The sequence below is a fragment of the Gallus gallus genome, chromosome 31 (assembly GCF_016699485.2).
Source record: "Gallus gallus isolate bGalGal1 chromosome 31, bGalGal1.mat.broiler.GRCg7b, whole genome shotgun sequence".
Lineage (NCBI taxonomy): Eukaryota > Metazoa > Chordata > Aves > Galliformes > Phasianidae > Gallus > Gallus gallus.
Window position 1 is genome coordinate 2006245 of NC_052562.1, and position 13391 is coordinate 2019635.

Sequence of the window (13391 nt, forward strand, 5' to 3'; positions counted from 1 at the left end):
AGAAGAACTACGTATCCCAGAGGACCTCACGGTCACAGAAGGAAGACACATCACGGAAGATACGTCATCTGGTTGCGCGCGGTGCTTCTTCACTTTCGCTTGCTGCTGGGAGAGGAGTGGGTGTGCTTTCCAAGCCAGGCGCCTTCATCAAGTAAGGCTTTCGGTTTCGGAAACTCTCTCTCTCTCTCTCTCTCTCTCTCTCTCTCTCGCTCTTTCGCTCTCTCTCATTTCATTTGATTTATTATCCTTACTCCCAATTAGATTGTATTATATCGTGTCATCTTGCATTCCAACATCGTAGTTAGTAAAATAAGTTCTCCTTCTTAGATCATTGCCGCTGCTCCGTTTTTTTCTCAGGAAGCCGGGGGGGAGGGGGCCCGCGAGCCTACTGCCCCCCTGTCACAGGCACAGATCTATCTAGGTAACTCCATGACAAATTTTTGGTGGAGAATGCAGGCAAGATTCGTCTGAAGCTTTAACGTTAGTAAGAAAAAGGATTTTGTTAAGCCAGACTGTGAGACTACAAAGCATTGCTGGTGTTGGTGTGGCCTTCATAGATTAGATTATAGCCTGGGCAGTCCGCCAAACTCCAGACACTCTACCGAGTGGTTTCCGTTTGTTTTCCTTTTTTTTTTCTCCTTCCCTTCACCCCCCCCTCCCTTTAGCAGTTACCAGCTATGAGGTTGCTCTTTATTGTCAGAGCACTGTATAAGGGATTAAAAACAATCATGTTCCTTGCCAGTTACCAGTCTATAATTAACCTCTTGATGTCTTGCTGTGGAATTATGTTTATATATAACCAAGTAAGGGCACTGATAGAGGCGCCTGTCTGGTGGCTTTATGCAATGTTGTATAATTTGATTTTTGAGACTTTCGAAATAGTTTCCAGGCTTCCCTCTCAGTTTGTCAAACGTTTTTCAAATACCGAGTCAGTGCTCATACTTGTGTGCATGTTATCGATATCCCTGAATGTATTGCTCTTCATTCGTGCTAAGTGGAAGAAGCCTCCTCCAAGATCAGAGAATGATGACAGGCAAGGAACACGGAAAGGTTTAGGAAGAATCTTAGAAGCGTGGGGACCCGCCATACCATGGGATTTCGCTCTTGGACATCTGTGGGATCCCAAGAAACTGAGCCAGCATTTGAGTCAGGGACGGTGCGGCTTAGATAGATCAAAGGAAGTACGGCTTATCTGGGGCTTGGCTTGTGCCTACCGCGCTCTGTATAATACTATTCTGGAGAGAGAGAGTTTTCGAGCGGAGGTGCAAGCCAAAGGGGGAAGTCTTCCAGTCAGACCTGATCAGTCACAGCAGACACCAGTAACAGTGTCAGTAGCCCCTGCAGAAGGCAAGAAATGGAAGCGGGTGTCCTCACGTCTAGAGCGAAAAAAAAGAAGAAGAAGAAGAGGTGGAGGAGGAGGTAGAGGAAGATCCTGGCGAAGGGGCTTCCTCAGAACCAAGAAAGGCAAAAGCAAAAACTAAGAGGCATGAAGAGGACAGCGATGAAGAGGAGATCTCTATTACTGTTCGTCGACCTCTCAAGATGACTGAAATCCAAAGCTCAAGGAAGGAATTTGAACGACGTTCGAACAAATCTATTGTCACCTGGTTGCTTTGCTGTTGGGATAGTGGGGCCAGTAGCTTGTCTCTAGATGGTAACGAAGCCCGCCAACTAGGAGACATTGCCAGAGCCAAATCCATTGCCAGGGGAATTAGCAGATGCTTGGATGGAGCTGCAACCCTCTGGGACCGAATATTAATAGCTGTGTGGGAAAGGTATCCCTACAAAGAACTTCTGCAGCCTGCAATGAAAACGTGGGATACAATTGAGAAAGGTATCCAGTATTCGAGGGAAATAGCCCTGGTGGAAATGTTATATGACTCTAATTTTGCTCCTAATGATCCACGCCAAAACCATGATCCGGAGAGAGTGAGGACAACACCTGAAATATGGCAAAAACTTACGAGAGCAGCACCAGACAGATACGCCCCCACACTAGTGGCCACATTCCACAGATACGAGGACCAACAGAGAAGACCCCTAGTTTTCAAATTGATTCTTACACTCCAAAACTATGAGCAACATCTACTCCCAACCCACGTTTCCATTTCAGCCATCTCAGAGTTAGCAAACAGAGTGGGTGAAGTACAAGAGCAGGTGTCTCTACTGATTAATCGTGATGAACCCGTAATAGTATCAGAAACATTTGACGAAGATCAGGATAAGCAAAGGGGCCTAATGAAAGAAGTTATCAAACTAATGAAAATCCAGTTAATTAAAGAAGATGGATCCCCCTCCTCACCTGTATCATCAAAAATTTCAGCTATTGAAGGCAAACGCTTTCCTGCTTGAGTGAGAAACTTCTTCCTGGGGGAGAGCTGAGAGGTCACGTCTGCACCTTTCCACACGGAGGGGATCTGACAGCACCGCCCCGTGAGTGTCACGTCCTGTGCATGGAGGGTGGGAGGGAGGGAGCACAGGGACTGCGGTGCTGTCACACAACAGCAGCTCAGCACCACGCAGCTTTCATTCTCACTGACCCCTCCCAGTGGGTTTGGGGTGAGAAATGGAGAGAAAGAGGAAGAATTTGTAGGTTCAAATAAAATCTATTTACTGAGATCGAAAACGAAGAGAGACATAACGGTAGTGATGATCAGATATATGAATATATTTTTCCAAAGCAAGTGATGCACAAAGGAATTGCTCAGCACCCAAAGACCAATGATAAAACTGGAACAGAATAGGAGGCAGGAAATATTGGGGAATTTATAGGGGATCTATAGGGCATCTGTAGGAGATGGAAGGGGAGCAAAGGGACGTGTCTGGGGATCTCCAGAGGAGGGGTAGATTGGGACAGATGAGGGGGTCTCAGAGGTATGGTGGTGGTGTTTGGGAGTGGATGGGAGAGGATTTGGAGGTTTCAAGGTCTGCTAAGTGTTTTGCGGGGATAAAGAAGGACTTTGGGGTAAGAGATGAGCATTTAGGGATTTGGTGCGTCTGGGAAGCATTTGGGATGTACCAGTGAGAATGTGGGATTGTTAGATTTGGGGATGTTATCTGGTTTGTGGTTAGAACAGGACATCAGGGAGTCCCAAGCAGGGAATTTGAGGTCTGTCCCCTTCCACACACCGGGAGGCCCATCAGCGCGGTAAATCAGTGCTCACTGTGGTGTAGATGACAGGGGACTGGGGGGCAGTGGGGGAAGTGGGAGACTGGGAGCACGGGATGGCAGCTGGCATCTCGGCGTAGGTCAGATCCTCGCTGTCCCTGGAGGGCCCCTGGAGATGGAGGAGGAGAGTGGGGTGCTACCAAGGGGGGTCCCCAAGATGAGTGAGCTGAGGGTGGGTCTGTGGTGTAGGTATGTGGGGGATGTGGCCATGAGGAGGAGTCTGTGTTTGTGACTGGGCTTAGCTTTGAGGTCTGCATGGCGAATGTTTGGGGGTCCAGCCGTGGATTTGGGGTGCCCATAGGGTCATGAGGTGTTTAGAGACTGGTGGAACACAAGAGGCTCAATTTTGGTGTCCCCATGGGTCATTGGGTTTCCCTGTGGGTGCATTTAGTGCCCCTCTAGTCCAGTTCTCGTTGCCTATAGGGTCTAGAGGGGGTTTAAGGCTTGGAGGGCATCTTTTGTTCTGGGTATTTAGGGGTATCTGTGGGCTGGGGTTCCCCACAGTGCAGGTTTGTGTTTCCCAAGGGCTGGATACGGGTGGTGCACATAAATGTGAGGGTAAGCCATATGAGGTTGGGGGTCACTTGGGGTCCCCTTGGGGAAGGTTTGGGTTTCCGTGGAGATGCGAGGTGTGGGTCCCAAGAAGTGAACTGGGATTTGGGTTCCACTGACTCAGACCCTTACCTGCAATTGCACTGACTTGTGCATCTCAGGGGTGACACCTGCATCAAAAAGAAGAGGGGGAAGGGTGGGAGTTATGTGTGGGCCTCGAGGAACAACTGGGAAACCATAAAGGATCTGCAGAGGGTCAAAGAATAAGCAGAGGACACTTGAGGGGATGCATAGGGAATGGAAACCATTGAAGTCCTTCCTCACCTGCGCTCTCATCTCTCCGTGTCCAGAGGCTGCGGGCATCGAGGACAAAGTAGAGGCCCAGGCTGAAGACCAAGACAGCAGCACAGCCCCTCAGCACCGCCACCACCAGGTTCCCATGGGACCGCCCCGTGGCACCTGTGGGCTCCGAGTGTTTGGGTGTCCCCATCACACGGCAGGGATGCCGTGACAGTTCCACCCATGGCTGACACTGGGGCCCTACAAATGGGATCTCCGACCTAACTGGGGTTGCAGGTGTGGGTGTCACTTCCACCACCATGCTATCTACATGGGGTGAGGACACAAATGTGTGGTCCTTGGGGTTGTAGGATTTTTTATTGGTGCTGCAGTGGCCAGAGTCCCCCCTCAGTGGGTGAAGGTGGCTGTGCCCCACCAGTGGGATCCTGGCACAGGATACGAGCTGAGCATCTCTATTCCTCATGACTATGCAGGAGGAATGTGCCACCACAACCCCCATTGCAGCACTGGGTGGTGACATCAGTCCCTATTCCCACATGTTGCCTGGGCTCAGGGAAATGCTGAGCTGGGGGAAGCTGCAGTCTGTGTGCAGGGAGGGGAAGAGATGGGACTTGGCCGTGTGGGAAAAGCTCAGGGCCAGCCGGTGTCCATAGTGCCCTCACCTGTCAGCACCAGCTCCACGGGGTCACTCTGATTTGATGTCCACAGTGGCTCTGACACCTGGTACCGACACTGATATGTCCCGGCGTCCTCCAGGTTTGTGACAGCAAAGGAGAACTCAGCTGCATCCTGCTCCTTGTCTTTTTCCTTGTCAAATCTCAGAGTTCCATTGAGCCAGAGCTGGACCCAGGCAGCCATGCGGGGCAGGTGGCAGCGCAGGGTGACAGTGTCCCCCAGGGACACCCCCTGGCTGGGGTGCAGCGACAGGGAGGGTTGGGGCACTAGGACAGGGGACAGCAGTCAGCCTTATCCCTGCACACCCGCCTGGGCCCCTCTGCTGGTCCCCTGCCCTCACTCCGCTCCCTCCATCCCCATTCTCCCCATACTCACGTTGCTGTGCCCTGCTCACTGCCACCAGCCACCAACCTGCAAGGGACACAGTCCTGGTCCCACTCAGGGCCACCCACCCCTGTGGCACCACGTCCCCATTGTCACTCACCCAGGATGAGGGCCACCGCCATTGCTGCAATGAGGCAGGAGCAGCTTGGGGACAGTGAGACTGCAGTGGGGAAAGGAAGTGGCCGGAGAGGCAATCTCATTTCCCCCTGGGGACAGGATGCCGTGATGTCATATCCTCGTGACAGATTTCCCCCATCTGTGGTGACAGTGCTGGGTCCCAGATAGGGTCACACACTCAGATCACTGCACACAGCCTCTGTTGTGGTGTTCCATGCAGGCGGTCATCCCCTGAGTGTCCCACACTCCCCAAAGTTCTGCCATCACGTGGCCTTGAGTGGTGTCCTCCGTGGGTTGCCCAGCACAGAACATGTGGCTTCAATGGCGTGTTCCACATGGGAGGTCACTTGTGATCCCCAACACGTCCAGCCAGCTGTCACCACGCAGTTTGGGTACCACACTCTGTTCTCTGTGCTTTCCTCTGTCATGCCCTCAGGGATCAGCACAGACCGGCTGGGGACACTGTGACACCCACACAAATGGGGAGGGCACACACTGAGGGCACTGAATCTGCACAGTGCCCCAGTAGGGCAGTCCGTGCTTTCCTGGGGTCTCCAGGACAGCAGAGTCAGAGTGAAGGAACAGCTCAGAGCTGTGAGCAGCAGCTCTGACGCTGCTGTACCGCTGAGAGCAGTTGTGTTGCAACACGCACACGTGTGGTTAGGAACATGGACTCATTGAGGCCTTGGGGTGGCTGGGGACACATCTAGGGTCCCACAGGACTGGTGATGTGATGTTGGGATGGATTGCAAAGAGTTCTGTTTGCCAGAGGCACGGTGGGTGTATTTCTGGGCAGGACTGGGAAGGCCTGAGGGATTCCTGGGCAACGAGGAGTTCTTCTGGGGCAGATGAGGAAGAAGTACAGACTGGAGATATCGAGACTGCCGTGGGGACAGAGAGTGGCCAGACAGCTGCTGTCATTTCCTCCTGGGGTCAGGATGATGTGATGTCACCTCCTGATGTGGCAATATTAGCCCATAGGGGTGGTTGCACCATGGGGTCCCTCTGGGTTGGGACAAGTGGAGAGGTGCACTCTGCACACTGTGACTGCTGAGGTGCCCCACACGCTCTGCACCCTGGGGTGTCACACACTGTGTGTTCCCTGGCATGGTGTCCCCAAGCATATGCCAGACTCTCTGCACAGTGCCCCAGTAGGGCAGTCTGTGCTTGCCTGGGCTCTCCAGGGCAACAGAGTCAGACAGTGACTCAGAGGAACAGAAGACCATTCATTGAACTTTACATCTGCAACCAATCAACTTGTCCCCTGCAACAAAATTAGGGGACTTTCACGAAAAAGTGAATGAGCGATACGGATAAAGGGTACTTTGGCACTGGTGTTATTGCCTTCTCTGCTACCTCCAGGGAAATTGAGGTTATGGCTGCTGCAGGAGAAGAGGAAAAGATGACTGGGAGGAAAATGAGGAAGAGAGAGAAAAAGAAAGAAAACGGGAAATGGAGAGAAGCAGAGAAGGAACGTAAGAGAGAGAGATGGAGGGAGAAAAGCGATTGTGGTCTGTTTTGAGGAGCTGCAGGAGCAGAAGGGGGGATGAGAGCGCTCATCCAAAGGTTGAAGTCTCCACCTGGCCAAAAGGAGACAGCAAGAAATGCATGTGAGGAGTTCCTGCGGTGAGGTTCCTGCAGCGCGAGTGATGGCACTGCTGAGCACAAGGAGCACATTGCATCCATGGCCGCTGTGCCATGAGCACACGCTGCAGGCCAACGGGCAGAAGCATCCAGAATTGCAGGGCAGCCCTTGGAGAGGAGAAGCAGTGCCAGCGCAGGGAAGGAAAGAGCCCTGAGAGCTGGGATGGCCCAGAGGGAAGGAACAGCTCAGCGCTGTGAGCAGCAGCTCTGAGGCTGCTGTACTGCTGAGAGCAGTTGTGTTGGAACACGCTCTGCTCACAGCTGTGGGGATCTGCACCCACGGTATTAAAGGGTGCGGAAGGATTTGAGGGCAATGAAAGGATGTTGTGGTTAGAGATGAGCATTTAGGGATTTGATGTGATTGAGCATATGGAGGCTCTGGCAGTGACTTGTGGGGGTTAAATTTGGTGAGATCTGGGAATCACTGAGAAGGGAAACAGAGCATCAGGGAGCCCAAAACAGGGAATTTGGGTCTCTCCCACACAGTACACCCCAAAAATGAGACACCTGGGAGGGAGACATTAATGGGGTTTGCCAGCACCCACATTAGCATCAGTATCTGGGAGCTGTGGAGTGGTGGGTGCCCCGATGGGATGGGATCTTCTGGTCGGCACAGGTCAGTCCCTCACTGTCACCAGGGGTCACATGGAGACAGTGGGGCTCCTCAGGATGGCAGTGAGGAGGGACAGCTCGGTTTTAAGTGCGAGCTGGTGGTGAAATATGGTGCATTTGGGGTTCTGAGGAGGCTTTGATTTGGGGTCCCATTGGTCCAAAATTGGGAGATCCTTTGCGTGGCTTTTTGGGGTCCCACTACATGGTTTGGGGTTGCCCACACTGTCATGGGGGTGTTTATGGCTGGGAGATCCCCAGGGACTCCAAAAACATTGGTCTGGGGCCGAGGTGGGTCTCCACAATGCAGATTTGCACTTCCCCACAGCCAGGATCTGGGGGTGCACGTAAGCGTAGAGTAAGCCATATGAGGTGGAGGGTTCAATTGGAGTGTGGGGTGTCCAAGGGACAGGTTGGGATTTTGGATCCCTCACCCAGGCCCTTACCTGGAACTGCATGTCCTTGGGGATTTTTGTGTCAGCCCCTGTGTCAAAAGAGGAGGGGAATAGGGTTGGGGTTATGGAGGATGAAGGGGAAGTGACACTAGTAGGGCATGTGGAGATATGTAAGGAATGATAGGGGAGTCAGGTGATACTTGAGTGAATTTACAGGGGATCAGTGGGGAATGGACATCAATGCACGAGATGACGGGGGTAAACTATAGGTGCTGGAAGGGGAAACAGAGGGATATGTGGGGGAATTTATAGGGTTTGGAATGGGGGCAGGGGACACTCGGGGGAATCGTTGGGCAACCTACGGTGGATTGAACGGCACAACTGGTGGATTCTACAGGAGAATGGAAGAGGAGGAAGGGGACAAGTGGGGAGATCTATAGGAGATCAAAACCATTTAAGACTTTCCCTACCAGTCCTCACATCTCTCCGTATCCAGAGGTTTTGGGCATCGATGACAAAGAAGATGCCGAGGCCAAAGGTGAGGGCATCAGTGCAGCCCCTCACCACTGCCACCACCAGGTTCCCACGGGACCTCCTCTCATCACCTGTGGAGTGCAGGAGTGTGCATGTCCCCATCACCACAATGAGGATGGGATGCAGTGACACGGCCAAAAATGAGTGACACCAGGGACACCTAAATGGAGGGCTCAGACCTACCTGGGGGTGCAGGTGTGGGTGTCACCTCCAGCATCACGCTGTCCCCAAGGGGTGAGGACACAAAGAGGGAGGCCTTGGGGTGATAGGAGCACCTGTAGGTGCCACTGTCAGCTGAGGTCACCGCAACAAGGATGAAGGTGGCTGTGCCCCCGCCACGGGGGTCCTGGTGCTGGACAGGGGCTGAGTGCCCGTCCTTGTGCAAGAAGATGATGCCCCCATAGCCCTGATTGCAGCACTTGGATGGTGACATTGGTCCCCACTTCCACAATTTTTTCGTGGCTGATGGAAATGTTAGGTGGGGAATATTGATGATCTGAATGCAGGGAGATAACAGAGATAGGACATGGCCCTACGGAGAATGCCCAGGCCCATCTGCTTGCCCCATAACCCTCACCTGTCACCACCAATTCGATGGGGACACTCTTCTCTGATACCCCCGGTGGCTCCAAAACCCAGTACTGGCACCAATACTTCATTGCATCTTCCAGCTTTACACAAACCAAGGAGAACTCAGCCATGACCTGATGCTTGTCCATGTCCTTGTAGGATCCCAAAAGTCCATCCTGGTAGAGCTCAACTTGTGCAGCCGACTGGGGCAGGTGGCATCGCAGGGTGACAGTGTCCCCCAGGGACACCCCCTGGCTGGGGTGCAGCGACAGGGAGGGTCGGGGCACTAGGACAGGGGACAGCAGTCAGCCTTGTCCCTGCACACCCTCCTGGGCCCCTCTGCTGGCCCCCTGACCACGCTCCCCTCCCTCTGTCCCCATACTCACGTTGCTGTGCCCTGCTCGCTGCCACCAGCCACTGACCTGCAAGGGACACGGTCCTGGTCCCACACAGGGCCACCAATTCCTGTGGCTCCACGTCCCCATTGAGGGCCACCGCCATTGGTGCCATGAGGCAGGAGCAGCTTGGGGACAGCGAGTCTGCAGCAGAGAAAAGAAGTGGCCGAAGAGCTGCTGTCAGTTCCTCTTGTGGACAGCATGCTGTGATGTCATCTCCTCATGTGGTATTTGTGGTCCCCAAGTGGGTGGTGGTACTGAGGGCACCCAGTGGTGACACACACAGAGCACTGCACACATCCCCAGTTGGGGCGCCCGACTCTGTCACCCCTCCATGTCTCACGCTGTCCACAAAAGGCTGCCAGTTTAATGCCCTCTCAGTGAGCCCCACCAGCTCCTGGTCTGAGATCCGCTTCCCCCTTTCACACAGCGGGGATCCACCTGCAGCCATCAGCCCAGCACAGAGTACACCGCCCCGTGGTCAGAAAAGACAGAATTCCTGCCGTGGCACCGACCTCTCAGCCACGCATTTATCAGATGAGTTCTCCCAACCCTCTCAGCATCCCTCACTGCCACTGAGGGGACAGAGGAGAACTCCACCTGTACTCCCACTCTGCCCACTGACCACCCCAGTGCCCTGAACACCCTTTGCATGGCCCTCAGGCTTCTCTCAGTGACTGCATCACTGCCGGCCTGACCCATCAGTAAGGGAGAACAGCCAGAGGGGTGAACCGGAGCAGGACGTGTCCTGGTGATGTCCCTGAGCAGGGCCCCAGGAGGGCAGCACACTTCCCTATGGGTAGAGTCTGGCTGATGTGTCAGAGCCTCTGTTCCCCTCAGGAGGAGTCCCCTACGACAGCCACCCTTGTCTCCTATCTGAAGGGGGTCTGGAGGAGTGGAGCTGACCACTTTGTCCTAGGCAATGACCTGGGTGCAGGCTCAGGCACTTCCAGCTGCTGCAGACCTGCATGGGCACGTTCTGGGGTGTGCACACTTTGGAGAGCTGCATTGATGTTGGGAAGAGCTTTCAGCCTTGTAGAGACCGCATCCAGATGTGTTGTTTGGGAGGCAGCTGATGGGTGAGCTGATCTCCGCAGTGGGGAGCGATGCTCTGCCCTTCTGCTCGCCCTGCCCACACCAACTGCTGCGCCAACTGCTGTGCCAGGCTGTCACTGCCACGAGACCAGGAACTCTCAGACAAATGCATGGCTGCTGAATAGGGTTTAATTAGCACTTCTGCCTTGTTATAGCACCTTGGATCAGCCCTACAGAGTGCAGGGCACATCCTGATGGAGGTGGACTGCTGGGACTCTGCTTTGAGGCTGCAGATGTCCTCCTTCTCTGGAGAGAGTGGCAGTGTGCTGAGGGATCTCCATGAAGTGCTGATGGCCCTGAAGTTATTGCCAGCTGTCAGGACACTGGGAATACTGGGGGCACTGAGGGCACTGAGGGCACTGGGGACACTGGGGATATTGGAGGAACTGCGGACATTGCTGGATATTGTGGGCACTGCAGACATGGGGGACATGGAAGGAATTGGGGACAGTGGGGATGAAGCAACGCTGGGTCCACATTGATCCTTTGGTCCACATTGACTCCAACCCCATTGGATATCAAGGTCAACATTAAGTCACACTCACAGTTCTCCATTGACCACATTGGTTACATTTGTGGGATCTTATTGACCCCACTGATCTCTACCATGTTTCCATGCTGACCCCAACCCCATGGGACAGTGATACACTGACCAAGAATTGGTTGACCCACAAACATTGGACACGTCTGTGGGACCACGCTGACCACAAGGAATCTGGACCCATCCCCATTTCTGACCTCCTACCCCATTAAACCCACTCCAATCACAACAACCTTATTTAGCCCATAACTGCCTTCTCTTACAGGCTCATTCCCTGTGCCAACACCAACCCCAAAACCTACATATTGTGTCCCGAATTGCCCCCGCCACCCCACTGACCGCCCTCCGCACTGCACTGGAGGAGAAATAGAAGATGAAGGGGTCGAGCGCAGCGCTGAGGGTGGTGAGGAGCAGAGCGTAGGGCCTCCACTCAGGGCTGCGCTGCTGCACAAAGCCCACCACATGCGAGATGTTGTAGGGTCCAAAGCAGATCCCAAAGTTGACCATGGTGACCGCAGCCAGCCCCACAGTGCGGTACTTCTTCTGCAGCGGGATGTGGGGTCGAGTGAGGAGGGCACGGATGAGGCCGATGTAGCAGAACATGGTGATGGTAAAGGGGATGAGGAAGAGGATGAGGAAGAGCTCAAGGCGCAGTGGGAGGACGAAGTGCAGCTGGGTTTGGGAGAAGTCATCGTAGCAGTGGTAGCCCCAGTGGCGCTTAGTCTCAGAGGCATTCTGGGAAGTCCACAGGGTGGTGGTGGGGATGTGGGGTGTGTTTGGGGTTGTGCAGGCAGAGGATTTGAGGCTGGAGATGTTGCAGTTGGTGTTGGGGCTGGAGATCCTGCGGATCCCGGATTCCCTGGTCTTGGTCAAATTCACCCCATAACCACCTTCCCCATCAGCCTCAGACCCATTGACACCAAACTCTCTGTGATATTCTGCCACAAAAACGATGGAACAATGGGACAATGCCATCACTGAAAGGACAGCGCTGGCAGCCATTGTCCGCCATAACCTCCGGCGCCGGTTGTAGCGGTGCGGGAACACGACCCCAAAGTAGCGCTCCACACTGAGGGCAGCCATAAAGAGAGTGCTGAGGTAGATGCTGGAGTAGAAGCAGAAGTTTGCTATGGGGCAGAGCGCTGTGGAGAAGGGCCACACCATCATGGCTGCCTCTTCGGCCATCTTGAAGGGGAGGAAGAGGAGGACAAGGAGGTCGGCAGTGATGAGGTTGAGGAGGAGGAGGTTGGCAGCGGTGAGGTGGGGATGAGGACGGTGACATCGGATTTTGATGAGGAGGGTGAGGAAGGTGAAGACATTGGCAGGAAATCCCACGGCGAAGGTCAGCGCGTGGACAGCAAAGACGAGCATGGCGAGAGGAAGGCTGTGGGACAAAGAGCACAGAGCTGTAGGGCAGGCTAGGGGGTCATACTGGGGCTACAGGATAGGCCATGGTATCAAACTGGGGCTATAGGATGAGCTAAGGGGTGATAGCAGAGCTATGGGTTGGACTATGGAGTCATGGGGCTATGAGGCAGGGCTATGGGGCACAAATGGGGCCGTGGGGTAATATGTTAATTTCTGGGGGAATGGGACAGGCAATGAGGATATGGGGTTGGATGTGGAGCTATAGGGCATGATATAAGGCAGTGGGAAGAGTTATGGGTCTATGAAGTGTGATATGGGGCTATGGGAAGGTGTATGTGGTCCTAGTAATCCCAAAGACATGAGGATGAGCACAGCAGGAGGAAGGCTCCGGGGCTGTGGGCAGAAAGCTATGAAACAGGATATGGATCTGTGGGGCAGGACATGGGGTGAGATTTGGTGTTGATTAATGCATTTCCTGCTCAGGGTGAGGAGAAGACGAGGGGCAGGGCACTGAGCCTCCCCATCTAAAAACCCATCACTGCCCCTAAATCCCACCGCTCTCCCACAGCTCTCCACACCCCACAACTCCTCAAAACCTCATGCCCCACCACAAAACCCTCCCTGCTACCCCACAGCCATATGTCCTGCCCCACAGCCCCATGACCCTCCATCCCACTCCAGAGCTCCACGTGCTGTCTGCTTGCCCCATGTCCAGCTCGTTGGCCTTGTATCGAGATACAGAGCACCATGATCCCATATCTCCAACCCATACTACCACAACCCCACATCCTGCCACATCGTCCCATGACCCCATATCCCTCCCGATAACCCTACGACTCTTCACCTTTCCCCAGTACTACACTGCTGCCACACATCCCTCAGCCCACCAGGAATCCCCCATGTGCTCACCTCCTCTGTTTGCCTCAGTGTCTGTGGGGAGCTGGGTCCCGCCCCACCTGTTAAGTGAGGAACTGCCAGGGGTGGGGCCACACTTGGGGGCCACTCCCCGCAGAGGCCCTTTCTCCTTTGTCATGGGGTGGGGA

At 54.1% G+C, this 13391-nt stretch overlaps 3 protein-coding genes across 5 annotated transcripts; all 3 read right to left on the reverse strand.

The window, feature by feature from the left end:
- Positions 1-2647: 2647 nt before the first annotated feature.
- LOC121107871 (V-set and transmembrane domain-containing protein 1-like) lies at positions 2648-5233 on the reverse strand. Of its 2 annotated transcripts, XM_046904878.1 has the most exons (6): positions 5181-5233; positions 5072-5107; positions 4684-4962; positions 4046-4180; positions 3854-3891; positions 2648-3278 (listed from the first exon to the last, which is right to left on the reverse strand). In XM_046904878.1, exons 1-6 carry the CDS (start codon positions 5200-5202, stop codon positions 3141-3143), a joined length of 648 nt encoding a protein of 215 aa, XP_046760834.1. In that variant the 5' UTR covers positions 5203-5233; the 3' UTR covers positions 2648-3140. The 2 variants fall into 2 exon arrangements, with proteins under 2 accessions (XP_046760834.1, XP_046760835.1); XM_046904879.1 differs by lacking the exon at positions 4046-4180.
- Positions 5234-6753: 1520 nt separating this feature from the next.
- On the reverse strand, positions 6754-9224 carry LOC124417457 (immunoglobulin superfamily member 1-like; the record flags this gene model as incomplete). Its single annotated transcript, XM_046904789.1, is given in 6 exon segments — positions 6754-6777; positions 7897-7934; positions 8316-8450; positions 8563-8800; positions 8802-8875; positions 8957-9224. Coding segments are annotated over 6 exon segments (777 nt in total), but the record flags the coding sequence as incomplete, so codon positions are not given.
- A 1558-nt stretch (positions 9225-10782) lies between these two features.
- Positions 10783-13305, reverse strand: FFAR2L (free fatty acid receptor 2-like). 2 transcript variants are annotated; one of them, XM_046904776.1, is made up of 2 exons: positions 13258-13305; positions 10783-12364 (listed from the first exon to the last, which is right to left on the reverse strand). In XM_046904776.1, the coding sequence occupies exon 2, from the start codon at positions 12349-12351 to the stop codon at positions 11248-11250; it is 1104 nt and encodes a 367-aa protein (XP_046760732.1). In that variant the 5' UTR covers positions 12352-12364; positions 13258-13305; the 3' UTR covers positions 10783-11247.
- Positions 13306-13391: the final 86 nt, after the last annotated feature.